At 40.5% G+C, this 17,088-nt stretch overlaps 1 protein-coding gene across 1 annotated transcript in view; it reads left to right on the top strand.

Moving 5' to 3' along the window:
* NCAPD3 (non-SMC condensin II complex, subunit D3) overlaps positions 1–17,088 on the top strand; it is a gene marked incomplete at its 5' end in the record, with an annotated part of 28,318 nt that overhangs the window by 302 nt on the left and 10,928 nt on the right. The window contains 19 exons of the mRNA XM_010282841.1: positions 242–404; positions 1,216–1,394; positions 2,177–2,182; positions 2,263–2,445; positions 2,887–2,948; positions 3,211–3,298; positions 4,659–4,792; positions 5,524–5,596; positions 6,195–6,320; positions 6,507–6,756; positions 7,274–7,336; positions 7,511–7,594; positions 10,335–10,408; positions 11,694–11,828; positions 12,600–12,820; positions 14,241–14,432; positions 14,775–14,872; positions 15,003–15,118; positions 16,525–16,632. Coding sequence (XP_010281143.1) covers positions 242–404; positions 1,216–1,394; positions 2,177–2,182; positions 2,263–2,445; positions 2,887–2,948; positions 3,211–3,298; positions 4,659–4,792; positions 5,524–5,596; positions 6,195–6,320; positions 6,507–6,756; positions 7,274–7,336; positions 7,511–7,594; positions 10,335–10,408; positions 11,694–11,828; positions 12,600–12,820; positions 14,241–14,432; positions 14,775–14,872; positions 15,003–15,118; positions 16,525–16,632 — 2,355 coding nt within the window. The remainder of the gene's footprint in view (positions 1–241; positions 405–1,215; positions 1,395–2,176; positions 2,183–2,262; positions 2,446–2,886; positions 2,949–3,210; positions 3,299–4,658; positions 4,793–5,523; positions 5,597–6,194; positions 6,321–6,506; positions 6,757–7,273; positions 7,337–7,510; positions 7,595–10,334; positions 10,409–11,693; positions 11,829–12,599; positions 12,821–14,240; positions 14,433–14,774; positions 14,873–15,002; positions 15,119–16,524; positions 16,633–17,088) is intronic.

Genomic DNA, 17,088 nt, shown 5'->3' with positions numbered 1-17,088 from the left:
AGCAGGAAGCTATTCCCAAGTTTAAAAAATACATTTATAATATAGCATAACATAATATAAATTACGTATACTATTATACATTATAACGTAATTATGAAAACATATTTTAAAAGATATACTGTACTATACTTTAATATGATATATACAGGGGGTTGGCTGCAGTGGCAACTGTTAAAATGTTAATAATAGCAAGCTATGTTATTACTGGATTTCTCACTATTACTCACGTATTTTGTCTCAGAATATCTGGACCTTGTTTGCTGAAAACAACTTTTCTCATCATGCGCTCGTGGCTGTGTTGCACCACTTTGTCCAAGCAGGCCAGCATAAGAGAGCTAATGCACAGCAGAGAGTTTACGCTCTTCATGCGGCTGGGTTGTACTTCTTACTGCTGGAAATCCCAGGTGAGTGAAAAGAAGTGCTTCTCTGGCGTTGGATAAAATGTCATTCAGGCAAAGTCAGCATCCTCTCATTTACGAGAATTCCAGGTGGAACAAGTGATGGCTTTTGAACTGTCCGCTTGATCTGCCTGAAGCCCTTGGGGATCACACTCAGCCATGGTGTTGAGTGCAGAACAGCTGGTACGGTCTGGAAGCAGCTTGGTCTCCTGTCATAAAGTAGCTTGATGGTCTCAGTCCAGGTCTGCATTGCCACGCATCTTCTTAGTAGTTCTGTGGCAAGGTCAACAGAGGAGTCTGAACAGTACACAGAGCTGAAATCACACGTATTCCTCTGGTTTGACAATAATACACGATGAAGGCAGAAGCTTAGTGCTGCTCCTGCTCTGTAACTAGAGACAATTTCACTGTGCAGTGCTTTTGGACAGGTTAATTTGTGAAAATAAAAGTATTTGTTTAAAATAACCAGCCACTGGAGTTTTCTAGCAGGTTGATTCACAGCAGTATCCTTCAGTATTCAAAGCTAATACATACTCTGAAGTTTTGCTCATCTTTGTTATGCAGCACATTACCAGGGGTCAGTCAGCTGTTGATCCTGATGGAGAATGTTGTCACTGATGACATGTCATCTTGACGCAGTTTGGCTTTGTTCAAACAATACTCTTTTGATTCTCCTGAACTCTCTTAGGCTCCCAGGACAATGCCATTGCCCTGGCCATCTATTTGGCTGTCAAAGCAAATGGAGAGATGGCCAGAGGATTTGATGCTCTCTCTGTATTTTGTCTGGAAGATGGCTGATGTTGTCTTTTCTGGGCAGGTAGCGTAGCTAACCAGCTGTTCCATCAAGTGATGTTTGATAAATGTCTTCACACCCTGACAAAAAGTTGGCCTCAAGAACCAGATCTGATGAGGAAAAGAAAGAAGGTGCATGCTCAAAGCTCTCAGACCAATGCAAGAAGAAATAGAAAGAAAGGAAAACCGTGTAGGAATGGCAATGTAAGATGTTTGTGTAATCTCTTCAGATACAAATCTCTGTTAATAAGCAAACTGCTGGCAAGCTATTTTACTTTTAGGTCAGTGTGATACTCTTCTGCTTTTCCACCCCTTTTTTAATTCTTAACTTTTTATTCAGCAGTTCAGCTGTGCTCTTGATCCTCTACCAATGGTTAGGAATTTCAGAGGTCTAATGATTCTACATTAGCTGCAGTTTCCTAGCTACTGACAAATAGAAAAAATATTTGTCTGTGGCATATTGTTGGAAAGCTCAGTAGCAGAGGGACAAACTGATTTATATCAGCTTCTTCAAGAGACCTTCAAGTTAGTATGTCACCAGCTTGCAAATGGCATTTGAGTTTCCTTGCAAACTTATTGATAGGCCATTAAGGGCTAAATGCTCTGGTTAGCTGTACTCAGCTGCTTGTTCTAACATTTATATGATTATTTTTTCTAACGAAACTGAGGATTACGCATCAGAAATCCTGAGAGAACATTGGTGCCGCAGGGCTGTGACAAGCAAGGGAAGAAGGGCATAGGCACAATGGGAATTAACTTGAGGTGAATCTCCAATTGTTAGATTAGAATTCAGATAATTGTTTTCAGTTTTGATGGCCTTTCTCCTTCAAAACGAATATAGGCCATGTTGGAGCTTTCTGGTTTTGTATCCAACTTTCATCTTTCTGTCTGTTGGGGTTTTTTTCCCCCATTGTTAAATGCGTTAATTTCTCTAAAAGAAAAGATTTAGAATTTTGGATGTGAAGTTGTGTTGGCACGACCCTGAGAACTCTGTGAAGCACCGAAATGTGCAAAAGAGATCAACCAGTACTGTGGGACAGGATGGTGCTATTTCTTTTTTCTACCAATATAGATGGAAGAGATACTGGAAGAGGAGGAGGGAGAAGAGGAAGAGGACTGTGAAAATGTTTACTTTTCAACGGATGATCTTCTTCAAGTTCGCAACTCAGTCTTCCTTCTTTTGAAAAACTTCTTAAGACTTTTGCCTAAGTTCTCCCTAAAAGAAAAACCTCAATGTGTCCAGAACTGCCTGCAGGTAATAAGATTCAACTCAAGGAACTTTATGTCCCCTAACACAAAATTTTGGTGGATGCAGAACACTCCATAGCCACGGGAGTGATGGCAGCCCAGTCCTTTCATAAACTGGTCCCTTGGTTAGACCGTCCTCAGTGTAAATCTCGGAGCAGGGTGCCTGCTCCATGTCTGTCTCTTGTGCTTGGCACTTGCTGGTTAGTGCCAGCCGGGCAGTGTCTGTTCTGTTCTGAGGTGCTTAACACTCACCGTACCCAGGGGGAAGATGCACGGTATTGAGCCTCTGGGCTTTGGGAGGGGGTCTGCTTATGTTCTGCTTCCGGGAAGGTACTGTGGTTTGAAAGTTAGACTCAAGTTCTCTGTGGTCTGACCCCCAAGCATCCAAGCAGACCTGCTCATCTTCCCCGCATGGGAATTAGCTAAGCTTGGCTTTCTTTCCTTGCAGGTCTTTGTTGAAATGACAAACTTTGAGCCAGCAGTACACAAATTCGAGTTTTCAGCAGCAATGTGAGCAAGTAATTCTTAATGTTTATACAGTGCTTTTGACAAGTAAAGTGCTCAGTGCTTGTGTTGGTGTTATCCTGTTTATACAAAAATGAAAGCAGTGATTTCTTTCACTAAAGATAATTAGAACGTGTTCCACCTACCTAACAGTAAACAACTAGTGAATATTGAATGTTTTCCAGTCAATGAGCACATTTAGTTGTAATAGTTATAGCAAATGTTTCTCTGATGAGAGATGAAGACATCTCTGCCTTCTTTTTCTTAGGAAAGTTAACGAAGCCAAGTACATTCCGGAGCTGGCCTACCATGGGCTGCAGTTACTGTGTTCCCCTCTACATGGTACAGAAGATAAGGTAGAAGTTGGACAAAATCTTTACCATTCTCACTGCTGTATTGAAAAGGAGTAGTTGTTTCTTTCCCTGTCTGCATGTCATTTTTGCTTGCGTGTTTTTCACTCGCTACATTAGCTTTACTTTTTGTGTGTGTGCATGTGTTTGCTGGGTCAGAGGCAAGATGTTTTTTTTACTTCCTTATTTGCTTAGACTTTTATGATGATGCGTTTTGTGATCATTGAATTCTGTGCTCTAGTGACTCTTGTGGCAAATGAATCGACAACAGAGGATGGCTACAGTAGCGTTAGATCTCTGTATCTTAAAAAAGAGAATTCCAGCTTACTACATTTGCCTGGAATTTTCTTGTTTCCTGCTAGGTGGAGCTCCAGCACTGCTTGGTAGCGTGCTGTGGCACTGGGTTGTGCAGCAGTGAAGCATGATGGGGAAGTGTTATGCGCAGATGATGGTAAGCAGGGCTGATTCTCATTCAGAGAATATTCTGTCATTATGGAACATCCAGTTCTACCAGAAATGTGTCTGCAGCTTTACATTTTTATTTTGTTAAATTGTCAGGCACACTGTGTCATCTCCCACTTATCTGTGTGCTGCTCCTGTGGATGGAGCTTTTGAACTTTGGGTGTGACCGTGCTGCTGTGTTTGCGAGTCTCTGTAAACCCATCTGAGCTACTTCTGAGCTAGCAAGCCAGGGTATTAGCAGCTGTCTAGTCAGGAGAGCCTGGAGCTTAATACACGCTAACCTGATGGATACCTGAGTGTCTGCCCAGCTTTGGCAGCCCTAGACCTATGTGTTTGAGCCTCCTCGGTTTCTCAGTGCAGCACAGGCTTTTCAGAATTGACATTTGTGGCATCGGGAAGATGTAGTAGCTCCCCTTCTCAGACCCGCCTCAGCTTCCTTGCCTCTCCTCTTTGACTGCTCAGTGGATGTCAGGATAATGAGGTGTGCTGTGATCCCAAAAGCGTGGCAGGGAGGAAGGTCCAAAAGTTCGAGTGCACATGGTGGTAAAAACATGCATTTAGCTTAATATGTCTTCTATGCAAAAAACCCGATTAATTTCTTCAAATTCCAAACGTTTCTGCTAAATGGAAGTCCACTGCTTTGGGGGGGATCTGTTGATGTCAGGAAGCCCTTCTTAGGCCTTGCTGAACTGGTATGAGAACATCACAGCTAGGAAAGGTGTTGTGTGTATTAATGAACGGGTCCTCTTTGAATTATTCTGCTAGGAGTTATATTTTGACTCCTAGCTACTATTTGGATCTAAGTTTCTTTGGTTCAGAATTATTTCATAAATCTGGTCATAAAGCTTATCCATGGGCTCCAGTTGCTACTGAAATGAACCTGAAAACGACCTTTTCTTTCCAGATCCTTCGATATGTCTTCCAGCGACTCCTCAATGTCATTCTTATGCTGGAAAGCGGTGCAGGTTCCAGACACACAGTCCTTGCAATCACATCAGCGGTGATCATTGCCAGGAACCAGGCTATAAAATTCATCAGGTGAAGTACAGAGCTCTGGCACTACCCTTCCTGGTTGTGTCTTGCTCTTTCTTCTGGCATGCCTTTGCTTTACTGTTCAGTTGATAAAGGGATGAGACAAACTGGCACTGACTTTGAAGTTGTTTGTGCAGATGAGGTTTAATTAAAATGTCTGTAATAGGAATTTACTAACTTGCTGGTGGAGGGGAAGGAAGGTGCTGTTTGGCAGAAAGGTGGCAGCAAGTGGAAGGGACCTACCTTCTGTATTTTGCTTTGTGTCACTTTGTCAGGTCTTGTGGTGTACTACAAAGTATTGTAAAGAAGATAAAAGATTAATACAGAGTTCATTTCTCCGTAGTTCTTTGCTTCCTCCTACTTAAAGATATATTTTGCCTATGTTCATTATTCCCCCTGTGTGGGCATCCATGTTGTTGAAAAGTGTAGTTTGTGCAGAGATCCCCAGACAACATATAGTAAGCAGTCTGAGAATAAAGAAGCTTTTCATATTGTCCTTCTACTTGTAGAAAGGTATTGGAAGAAATGTTTTCTGCCTGTAAAGCCAGGTTAATGTAGAAAGTAAGTCGGTCTGCTCTCTGAGTATATGCTGTTGCTGTTGCACTAGCGCTCGTGATTCCAGACTGCGCACTTCTCCTGACTTTTGAAATGCATTCCAAAAGGAACGTCCTTGACTTGATTTTTGCTGCGTTATAAAACCAGCCTTCTTAAAATCTGCTTGTTTTCCTTCTGTGCAGTTCTCTAGTAGATGAGCTGAAAGAAGTTGTTTTTCCTGTTCTTCGAATATTGCTGCAACATATCTGTACCAAGGTATGCTAAGCTTTGTTGCATCTTAAGCTGAAGGACTCACATGTGGATACATTGCAGTATCTGTAATAGTTAAGAAATCCATTTTCACAATGTTCTGTAAGGAATGAAAAGATTTTAATCATTTGCCAATTTCTTGGCAGCCTGATTGCGTTTTGTGTTGATCTTTATTGGAGTTTTCAGACATCTTAAAAATAGCATCACACCCTAGAATACTGAGGCTGAACACTTCCTCTCTCATTCACAATTGACTGTACCCTACTTTTGACTTTTCCAAAATTTGCAGTTGCTTTTACCACTGTTTTGGTGGAGGAAAACGAGGGTTATGAGAGCTCTTTGCCTAGCTAACTATCTGAAGACTGACATGTAGAAATAACTGCCTCTGGATTTACTCTGAGCTCCACCTTTGCCTTGGGGAATTGTGTGATTGTGGGTGAGTGCTGAAGTAGTGACCAGGAAGCTGTGATTGTTCTCCCAGTCCTTGCTGAATGTGATTGTATCGCCTCGTTAAATAAAAAAATGCTTATTTTAAGCCCTGAAATGCCATTCTGACTTCTAGAGGAGAGCAATACCATACCATGCAATTGCCCTTGCTTTTTAGGTCCCAGATAAGGCTGATTATCGCACACATGCTGCACAGGCCTTGGTGGGTTTGCTGAATAAACTCCCTTGTATAGAGTTTGCTGACTTCATCGCCTGGCTTTATAAATACTCACGCAACGCTAAAGTAAGTACATCTCCTTGATGTTACAGGGTTCAGGGACAGCAGTATTTTGAAGATGAAGGGTTCAATATCAGTACTGAATAGCGTCGTTGTTAGTGCTGGTACCTAAAAACGGATAAACGGAGTAGGCAATGCCTGTGTCTTCGCTTACATTAACAGAGCACCTTATGTGCTTTTTCTTACAAACAGGTTGCTTACAGAGTGTTTGCTCTTGATGTAGCATTAGCTTTGTTGAATGTGCCCGAGAGGAACTTGGACAGCTCCTTGTCGCTGGATCATCAGAAGTTTCTACGGCATAAGTTTTTAGTACAGGTCATGGTATTGGGCCGATGTTCGGACAGAGCACCCGTGGTCCGTAGCAAAGCTTTAAGCAGCTTTGCCCACTGTCTCGAAATGAAAGCTGCTGCTACTTTGGAGAGTATACAGGACTTATTACAAAGCTGTAAGTATTATGTATAAATTAGATAGTGAAAATATTTCTTGAACTTTCTGGGGAATCATTACTGAGAGATGGGAGAACTAGTTGTCAGGAACTTAAAAATCTGCACATAGTGTCCTTGTGTATTGTGTCATAATAGATGAGTCTTGTTACTCCTGAAGCCTTATATTTGGAAGGGATTTATTCTTGTATATCGGTTCTAAGTAGATTCCTCCATGAGGTACCTTTGAAGGATATTTACAGACAACTGAAATTGTTCATTGGAGAAAAAAAAAAGAAGTTAATTCTTGTCTGACAGTTGATTTAAATCTTGACTTGCCTTTTGCTTCTGCGAAGTTGTTTTGTTCGTGATTGGCATTCTGAACTCCCTTAGGTGTGGTAAAGGCCAGATGGCACAATTCAGAAGTATGCACATAGCATCCTACAGTTAGATTACTTGGCTGAAAACATTTGGAATGACAGAATATCCAGAATTAAAATACTTCATTTAATTTCTTTTTTTATTTCTTTTTGGCAGCCTCTGACCGTACAGTCTTGGAAGCAAACACAAACACTGCGAGATTGACAGTCAGCGCAGAAGGTATAGAGTCATTCTCTTATAGTAAGTCGCAGGCTTTTCTTGGCATGCCATTTTCTAAAAATGTGCATATCTGTTAAACCTAGGGCATGCATGAGGCTCTCTATTTAGCAGTGAACCATCTTGCTGGGAGAACACATGCCTTTTTTATTCTTAAACTTTTAACTCTTCTTTCAGCTGTGTCCAACCATCCACTGAGGACCTTACAGAGTTTCAAAACTATTGAGTTGACAGACAGCAGTGATACTGCTGTGCTTGACGGTACGTCAAAATTATACTAACCTTTTCAGATAACTTTTCAAAACCTTAATTGAAATTAGACCTTCTGAGGTGTATTCATTGTCCATTTTTCAAAGAAAGTGGAGAGATCTTTCTGTAGAGCTGTTAAAAAAACACTTATGGGTGATGAAGGGGGTGGAAGTGCCAGCCATAAAGAAGTACTATTTCCACTCAGGTCTGGACAACACATTTAATCTTGAAATACTGATGTTTGTTTGCACTAATGTGGTGGCAACACTTACCGAAAAGCAGATAATTTATTCTTTCCCAAAAGGATGGTAATTGATGTGGGATATAATACTTGTAACTCCATAATTTAAGGGTAATTAAATCTCGTGCTCCAGTGCACCAAGAACTACTGTATTTTTCCTACATAAAACACAGCACCTTTGGCTAGCACTCTTATGTAGGGAAGAATTCACTTCTCGACAGCATCAGGTATTGGCTGGAGTTGAAAGCAAAGCATGAGGTTAAACGGACTGAAGCGGAATGGCAAGCAGCTAGTTCTAATTTGTTGATAGCATGAAATCAGCAAGTAAGTTGGCTTTTGTGGCCACGATGTTCCTTCTTTGAATCTCTTCCTCTTTTCCTCTTCTGTGTAAAAGCTTTTCTTCCTAACCTTTAGGCTTCTGCCAGTATCTTTGCTCTCAGTTCTTGCAGTTCACCTCTCTTGAACTGCTGGCAATTCAATTCGCTGCTTGGTTCACATCCTGCGTTTGTGTCTTTGTTACACGTCTCATACTGCTCTTCACATGGGATCTCTCTCCCTATCTCCATGCGCCAGGCTCCAATCTTCTCCATTGAAAGCTTTCTTTTAAAACATTTTGCTGATAAATTTCCTTAATCTGCTCCCTCAGATAGAAATGTCCTCCAGGCCACTTAAGGTTTGTGTATTCCCTGTTTAGTTGCAGACTCCTTGTGGCAGAGGATGCCTGGTTTTGTATCTGATACCCAGCTGAGCATACACTTGGCACTTGGCAAAACAAATTAAGAAAAGGATTGGATGAAAAAGGACTGTCTGGAGCTCAAGAGGATAGCTGAAATACAGGGCTCGCCGAGTCAGTCAAGGTGCATTAGCAAAGCTGTCTGGCACACGCCTGTGTTTGGCTTATGCCTGTGCTAATTTTGCACTTCTATGAAGACCAAACAGCTCATACTTTAGAAGCAAAATAAACCTTAGCTGAGGATAGTCAGAACATGCTACATGCACAAGGGCAAAGATAAGAAGGGTAGAGATAATCTGCAGGGTGACATATGCACTGCAGAATTACCACTGCCCAACAGTATATAAACATTATGTTCCCTTGATAGTTCTCAGCCATTTAGAACGCAGGTTTTTTGTTTGGTTGGTGGTTTGATGGTTGGGGTTTTGTCTCTTCTCTATGTCACTGTGAGTAAAATCAATGCCAGTTGGCAAAGCGTGGTTATTTTATTCACCTTCACAAGAGCTGGACTATTTTAATGGCAAAATCTTGCAATAAAAAGATCTTGTGCTTTTTCTGTCAAGCTGTTCTCAGCTGGAAGATGCGATTGCAGTTAGCTGCCCACTAAGAAAGCGCAGATCAAAGTACTTTTGCTTCCTTTGGTAAAAATGTATTTTCAAACTACTTTTGATTAGTTTCCTGTGACTAATCCTATTTCTTAACGGCAACAGAGTGGATAGCCACGTGAATCTCTCTAAGTAGCTGATCTTCAAATTTGGCATATATTTGGGAAATCTTACTTAATGCTGTAGGAAATCTAACGACCAGCAATAAATAGAAACCTTAAAAGCAATGATAAAATGTTTGAAATCAATATTGCCTGCTTGCCAAGAGTCCATCTGAATGATTCAAAAGGTGAGAAATAGTTGATTGTGGCTCTCTGTATTCAGTTATGTGTCATTTAATAAACTATCATCTTGATTATGTATTTTTTCCTGAGAATGTGCAGAAGTAAGTATGAGGCCTAACATGTTCCGGGAGGAGAGATGTATTCCGGTTTCCTTGTAGACTCTTGGGTTCTTCTTTGCAGCTGCCATTCTGTAGCCTCCAGGAATTCAAGTCAGTTCATAAATGCAGTAATTTCTCCTCTGTAAAACACAGCAGTCCATATATTAATGCTTGATACTGTGTGGAGCCCTGAGGGAAAACTCACTAAAGGCTGTAGGCATTCTGAGCTCTCTGCATACAAGTCTGTTAACTTATCTTGGGTCTGCATTGGGTCCATTTGTCTGTGGTCTACCTTCAACATGCTTTTCCCACAGATGGCAGGGTTACCTGTGCTACAGATTTTGTTAGAACTGTGCATGATTCACCTGATGAGCTTTCAAATTGTGAAGGTAGCCTGACCGCTTTCATGTAGAAAAATAAATAGGTCAGAAACACAGATTTATTTTTCTTTTCCGCATGTATCAAATAGTTTGGTAGATCACATTTTTTTGTGACAAGTCTTACAATATATTTTCAAATGAAAGAACAGGCCTAACTGGTTGGTTGGTTGGTTGGTTGGTTGGTTGGTTGTTTTTCCCCTCTGGCTTATACCTCACTCTCAATTATTTTGGGTAGTTTTTTTATTGTGCTTTGTTCAGTCCTCCTCTCTTGCGCTCTGAATGTCTCAGGCAGCGAATTGTTTCTCAGCTGAGTTCAGAGCTGTATTCCTCCTTGCTGCTGCACAGTGTTTAGTGGGTTAGTGCTGCTAAATGGTGGTGTGGGTAATTTCTTTTTACCACGGTTTTGGATAGGAAAAGAAGTCATGGCCATGCTGAGACTGAGAGCTGGAGATGAGAAAACCAATGTGAGGAAATCTGCTGTGCAGGTACGGTGTTTTTTGCATGCTTCCCTGTTCTCAGTGATTACCCAGAATGCTGTTAAAATAAATAACTATGCCATAGTACTGTAGCAAACTCTGTGTAACTTTGCCTACCTGTAGCTGCTTTCCTGCAGAGTGCCTAAAGGCCTTAAAAAGGTCTTGCTTGCTAATTCCCAATAAGCAAATAATGCAAGCATGATGATGGAAAATTTTTCTAGTACTCTTGTCAGCATTCTCTTATTCCGTCATTTAGAAAGAGAGGCTCTTTTCAAATGTCAATAGGCATTTCAATTAAGCAACTTCCTTATAAACTGAAGCATATTAGCTGCTTCGTTTGTTTTGACCTTGTTAACAAAGAGGTTAGGTTATATCCAGCCTCTTTTTGAGGTATGCATTGCTTTGCTTTTTGCTCAGTTTTTTTAATGAAGTCATTAGCTTTTAAAGAGATATGTTTCAATGAAAATTTCATCATTTTAAAAAACACGCGTCTGCTGTTGACTGCCTTCCTGTGTTAGTCCTCTTCACTCCAATTCTTCCTCCTCAGTTCACACACTGATTTGAGCTTCTCAAGTTAAGGCTTTACAATTGTTTTGATGCTTTTTGATTTAAAAAAAAAAAATAAAAATTAAAAATCCCATCTTCCATATTACCAGGTAGAAGACGTGGTTCATACAAGAGTCATAGAATCTTTGGGTTGGAGGGGACCTTTAAAGGTCATCTAGGCCAAACTTCTGCAAAGATCAGGGACATCTTCAACTAGATCAGGTTGCTCAGAGCCCCGTCCAACCTGATCTGGAATGTTTCCAGGGATGGGGCATCTACCACCTCTCTGGGCAACCTGGGCCAGGGTTTCACCACCCTCGTTGTCAAAAATTTCTTCCTTATATCTAGTCTAAATCTACCCTCTTTAATTTAAAACCATACCCTTTGTCCTATCACTACAGGCCCTGCTGAAAAGTCTGTCCTCATTTTTTTGTAGGCCCCCTTTAAGTACTGAAAGGCTGCAATAAGGTCTCCCCAGAGCCTTCTCTTCTCCAGGCTGAACAACCCCAATTCTTCACTCTGTCCAAACGCTGTTATAAAATCAGAACAACTGAACAGATGCTTTCTGTTTCATTCCACATCTCTGGTTGTGCCCAGTACTCATAAAGTGTTAATGTGATGTTTCGCTCTTGGCAAGATAAATTAATCTCTGGTTAACGTTGGTAGGGGGTAGGTTGTATTTTTGATTTGCTACCCAATGTGCATGGCCTGTATTCCCAACAAAGGTATGCTGGTATTTGACTTCTAGGTTTTTATGAATATCCTGAAGCACAAAGTGATCCCTTGTACTGCAGAAGATTTGTCTACTCTTCAAGATCGTTGCCGGGACCCTGCTGTTTCTGTGCGGAAGCAGGCCTTGCAGTCTCTAACAGAGCTCCTTGTGGTGAGGAAAAATATATCATGATTCTTATGCAGACCTGCGATGACCAAACTGTGGGTTAAAAGAAGGAGGAAACAGCCAAATCTGATACACATCAGTTGTTCATTCAGTGAATTTCATTTCATGACTGTGCTTTAATTTTTTTATTACCTTTTGACTTGGAAGTCCTGATTCATTCTTATACATACTTGTGATTTATGTAAGATGCTTCCAACCGTTGGAAACATTTCTTTTCCTGGCTCTTGATTTATATGTCAGGGAGGAAATGTTTATGTTGCTGGCCTTCTCAAGTTAAAAAAAAATCTGAATCACTTTACTAAGATGTAATATGATGATAGCATTGTAATATTTTTCTATCTTTCCTATTTATTCACAAAGGGCTAGTAACTTAGGCTTGGAGCATAGGGTTTATATTAAGCAAAGCTTTTTTTTTTTTAGTGTTAAATCATCTGCTGTACAGCTTTATTGTGATACTGTTATAATTATTTATAGGGTTTCAAAAACAAAGTATTACAGTACTTTAGCAGAAGCATCAGGTAACTTGATCATAGATATGATCAAATACCTTGTGATGTCAGGGAGATACAAGTTCTCTTGTCCCATGTGCTGCCACATTGCTGTGCAAGCTGAGTGCTATGCTGGGGTTTATTAAAATTTATTTTCGAAGTTAGTAGCTGAATCTGGAGGCTGCTAGGCCTTTGCTCACCTTACCCGTGCATATAGAGTTCTATAATGATTTAAAAACGTTTCTAATACAACGTTTGTTTCTCTCAGTCTCAGTACGATAATGTTCTAGTGCAGAAGGCCTGGTTAAATGGAGTGGTGCCTCTTGTGATGGACACTGAAAGTTCTGTGCAAGAAAAGGCCTTGGATTGCCTTGACCAGCTCTTGTTGCAACATATAAAGTATTATAATAAAATCAGGAGTGAAGATGGAGAGCAGGCTCTGGCATGGGATCTTCTTACCCTCTTGACTTCAGAAAGCCAGGAGCTGAAGTAAGTGCATTTTTCCCTTCATTGTGGGCTCTGATGGCTTTTCCATAACAGCCTTTGTCCAATGCATCGGACATTTTTATTGCCTTTACTATGTTAGCATTCAGGGACAAAATCCAGAATTTGGTAGAATATGCAACTTTTCCTTTATGGGAGGAAATTGCCTATTGACTGGAGGACTAAGATAAGAGTATGAGTTTATACTCTCAGCTCATTCACTGTGTGGCCACAGACCATTAGGTGTCACAGGTTACATATTGTTTAAATACACATACCGTATATTGTGCAAGGACAAGAAACTAAATTTATTGGGGAGGGGTTAAGCTGTTTGAATTCCCCGTTGAAATGGTCATTATGAGTGCATATTGCTGCTAGAGATGAACACTATCATGTTGTGAGGTGCTTGTGTTGCTCTGCCAGTTCCTGGGACAGAGGAGCTGTCGAGCATGGACAAGCTGGCTGTTGGTGAGAAGAGTGCAGTTTTCCTTTGTATTGAGTATTTTCACTTGCTCTTCTTGTTACCTGTGCGCTCTCTCTGAACTTGAGTGTTCATAATACAGGAGGTGTTGCATGCTGTTCTTGATGTGTTGATAGCAGCATGAATATTTAAGTCAAATGGAGGTGTTCTGATGACAGAAGTAAGAGAGGATATATAAAGAAAGGAGAACATCGCCTTTTATTAATTCTGATGTACAGTATGTTACTTGCCTTACGACAAATAGAATTATTCTGCCTTTTGCAGAATGCTGTGGGAAGAAGCAGAAGAAGTGGGATGACACACAGTATGACAAGGACACAACATTGATTAAAGACAGCTGTATGTTTATTAGTCAACAGGGCATAATTGCTCAGAAATAGCAAATGAGATACTGGTTGTGCTACCTTGCCAATCTGTGAAACTTCAGTGTTCTAATTTGGGCTATTTTATAACATAGTTTGCAGATTCATGGCACCTTCTTCTTCATGACCTTAGAGTACCTTGCAGCTTAATAAATCTCAGAACTCTTTCAACATGAAGTAGGTAACTAGGGTTAAATAGAAAAGTGAGCAGCTGTCCCATTATGGGTATTAAAAAACAACTGCTGGAAAGTCTTTGTTACAGGTTGCTGAATTTATATTTTCTTGATTTGTCAGGGTATCACCTGGACCTTCTATCTTAGTCACACACAGCACTACATCCGTGCTTGTATGCCAGGTCTGTAGTGCGTCAGGATTATGAACTGAGAGACTGAAAATATTGCTAGTAAAATATGTAGCAGAAATTCTGACGTATTCTCAGTAGTGGACAGGCCAAGTGATAGCAGCTTTGTTGTGTTGCCCAGTGTATCCTGGATAGGGATGTTGGATTTTATTGCCAGTATCTAAGACCAAGTGTTTGTTTACTCCTGCTGTAACTTACTTTTCTTTTCTGTCTTCCTTGTAGCCGTTACTTGAACAAAGCTTTTCATATGTGGTCCAGACAGAACAAGTTCACCTCTGCTTTCATCAGTAATGTCATGTCTCATGTGGAAACGGAGCATGCTGTACCGGCTTGGATGTTGCTTGCTAAGGTGGCAGGTTCTTCACCTAAGCTGGATTTTTCCAAGGTCATTGAATCCTGGGACAATGTCAGCAGGTATATGTGTGCTTTGAACTCCATCCTCCACTCTGCAAGAGAGATGTGCATGAAAAGGAGGAACAAAGCAAGTGAGCACTTTCTGTCCTTCCACAGGCAGAGTGCTGTTTATCTGCTTAGATTACAGTCTAATCATTCAGGCAATTGGTTCTGCAGCTAGGAGGCAAGTAATGGCCCGCAGATTTGTGCGGTAATCAACTCTTACCTTAAGCTTTTTGAGTTTTCATTTGGTTTGACAGGTCTGCCTTAATAACGCATATCCCAGATGAAAGGATTTTTCTGCTGTGGTTTGGTCATGTTCCTTAGTGTTAATGTTAGTTTGTCTGCTCTACTATTTTTCAGGCAGCAGAACATGAGCACTGATACTATGGGACATATACTGTGTGTCATCGGCCATGTTGCAAAGCACCTCCCTAAAAGCACCTGTCAAAGGCTGATTGGTGAGTGGCCCTCAGAAACTGCGAAGGAGAAGGCAGAGTTCATGCCTCCCATCTTAACAGTTAGTTCTTCTCCATAAGCAGTTGATAAGCTTAGAAAATGCTCATTTTATGTGTGTGATCTCCTTTGCAGATAATATCAAGTGCTGGCTGAGAGAGTCTCAGTGTCCCTTGGAGGTGATTAGCCCAGCTGTAGAAACTCTGCAGAAGCTCTGCCATGCGTATACAGATGTGCTGGAGGAGGCACAGGTGTGACTTAAAAATACATCTTTTAAAATAGCTCTTTCCACACTTAGGAGGGCTGTCTCTTGAAGGCAGCTTCTGCCTCCAGTCCGTTGGTTGACTAGCTCACTAAACAAAGAGGATCTGACTCCAGCAACTTGAGTCTGTTCTGCTTAGCTCTTTTCCTTGCTTTGCTGCAGTTGTGCTGGAGAGCAGCCTGTAGCTAAGGATGGACTTGTAAGAAATGGTTTTTCTTCAGAATAATTTTTTTTCCCCACCTGAAATACCTTGCATTTGCCTTCTGTCAAAGTTTACAGAATTCCTAAAGGAGACCTATTGCTGTGCCTTTATGATAACAGGTATTTCTCAGGCATGGTCCAGTTCAAAGCTATAGATTTATACAGTAAGCTCTGATTATTCTACAGCAGCTCTGATATAGATACACATATTTTCTAGACCTCTTTCATGGCATCAGACAGGATGTTAATAACGCATCATTTGCACATTTCTCTTCTCTGCCCTCGTTTGTTTTATGCCATAGCTTTGTTCCACTTCTATAGTGAGAAGGTGGGCTATCTTTTGCTGGTAAAATAGAGATCTTGGCCTGAGCACAGTTACAAAGAAGCTAAAACTGATGCAGGTCTCTCTTGCTAAAGGTTTCTCTTTGTGTATGTGTTATATTTCTCTTTCAGTATTGATGACAGCTATTTTATAATAGGCATTCCAATAAAGTTTAGTAAATAGTATGCAAAACTGCACACTCTACTTCAGAAGCCAGGGTGGATTGAGGATTTCTGTCTTTTTTTTAAACTGACAGTCAGAAAATCCTCTCTTGTAGTTATATTCATCACAGTATATGCTGGCTTACAACCAAATGCAGATGTTCCTGTACATTGGTCACTTTAGCACTTCCATCAGCTTAGCTGCCGCACATATATGTATTTGGTTTCTTATGTTACCCGTTTTAGATGGTAGCAAAAGAGAAATGATGCTTTATTTTCCTCACAATCTGGTAGACAATTAGCTTTTTTTGTTTCCCCTCTACCCCTTGGAATTCATTTGAATGTTTTCCAAATGCGTTTTCCAGACAACATTTAAAAATGCACACAGACAACTTCAAATGTGTTGGATATACATGGAACAGTCACCTAAATCCTTTTTGTTTAAATCTGTGTGATTTCTATAATGAAGTAAACTTAGGCCTGTGGATCATTAAAAAACAGATTCTCCAAGCTGTTTTGACACTTATATCCTTCGATGTGCAGGAAGAATTTTTAAAGCTCTAAGTCACTGTCTGATCGATTTCAATAGGATCTAGATTATTAAAAGCATATAAGGACTTTCAGATTAGGGATTTGTATGTGGACAGATATACAGCTACATTTTGTTTTATTAATAAATTGCCAAATTAATTTTGTTTGATTATGGAACAGGAGCTGCTCAACCAGGTGTGTGGCGATTTAGTATCCACCTGTGAAAGCTATATTTCAGATATAGTCCTTAAAGAGGATGGAACAGAGCAGCTGCAAGAAGATCTTTTGGTAAGTTTGGTTCCTGTTCACAGATTGGTCACAGGATGCAGGTGTACTTGAAACTAGTGCTCCTTAAAGTTCACACCAATAACTTATGTAGAAAAATACTGATATGCACGCCTTCTGTGTGAGCTTGTAATGAAATCTTGTATTTATGGGCCTGGGAGCATACAACAGTTTTATACATCAGCAGTTGCTTTAAGGATATGATACCCCATGTATTTTTAATAAAATTATATGTTTTTTCTTTGCTTTTCCACTCATATTTCTTGGATGAGCCGTTTGGGAAATAAGTCTATGAAACGCATAGAATGCTTTGAGGAATATTTCAGTATTACTAGTAGATGTGTGCAGGTTATAGCATATTAATCACACACCCCCCCATTTCTGTTTCAAATCTTCACCCTTCTGTTCTCTAGCCACTGTCTTCTTGAAAGGATTGAAGGAATTTTAAGTTGGTTTTGG

Source organism: Phaethon lepturus, unplaced genomic scaffold (assembly GCF_000687285.1).
Source record: "Phaethon lepturus isolate BGI_N335 unplaced genomic scaffold, ASM68728v1 scaffold16142, whole genome shotgun sequence".
Lineage (NCBI taxonomy): Eukaryota > Metazoa > Chordata > Aves > Phaethontiformes > Phaethontidae > Phaethon > Phaethon lepturus.
This window is presented reverse-complemented; position numbering and strand designations above follow the sequence as displayed.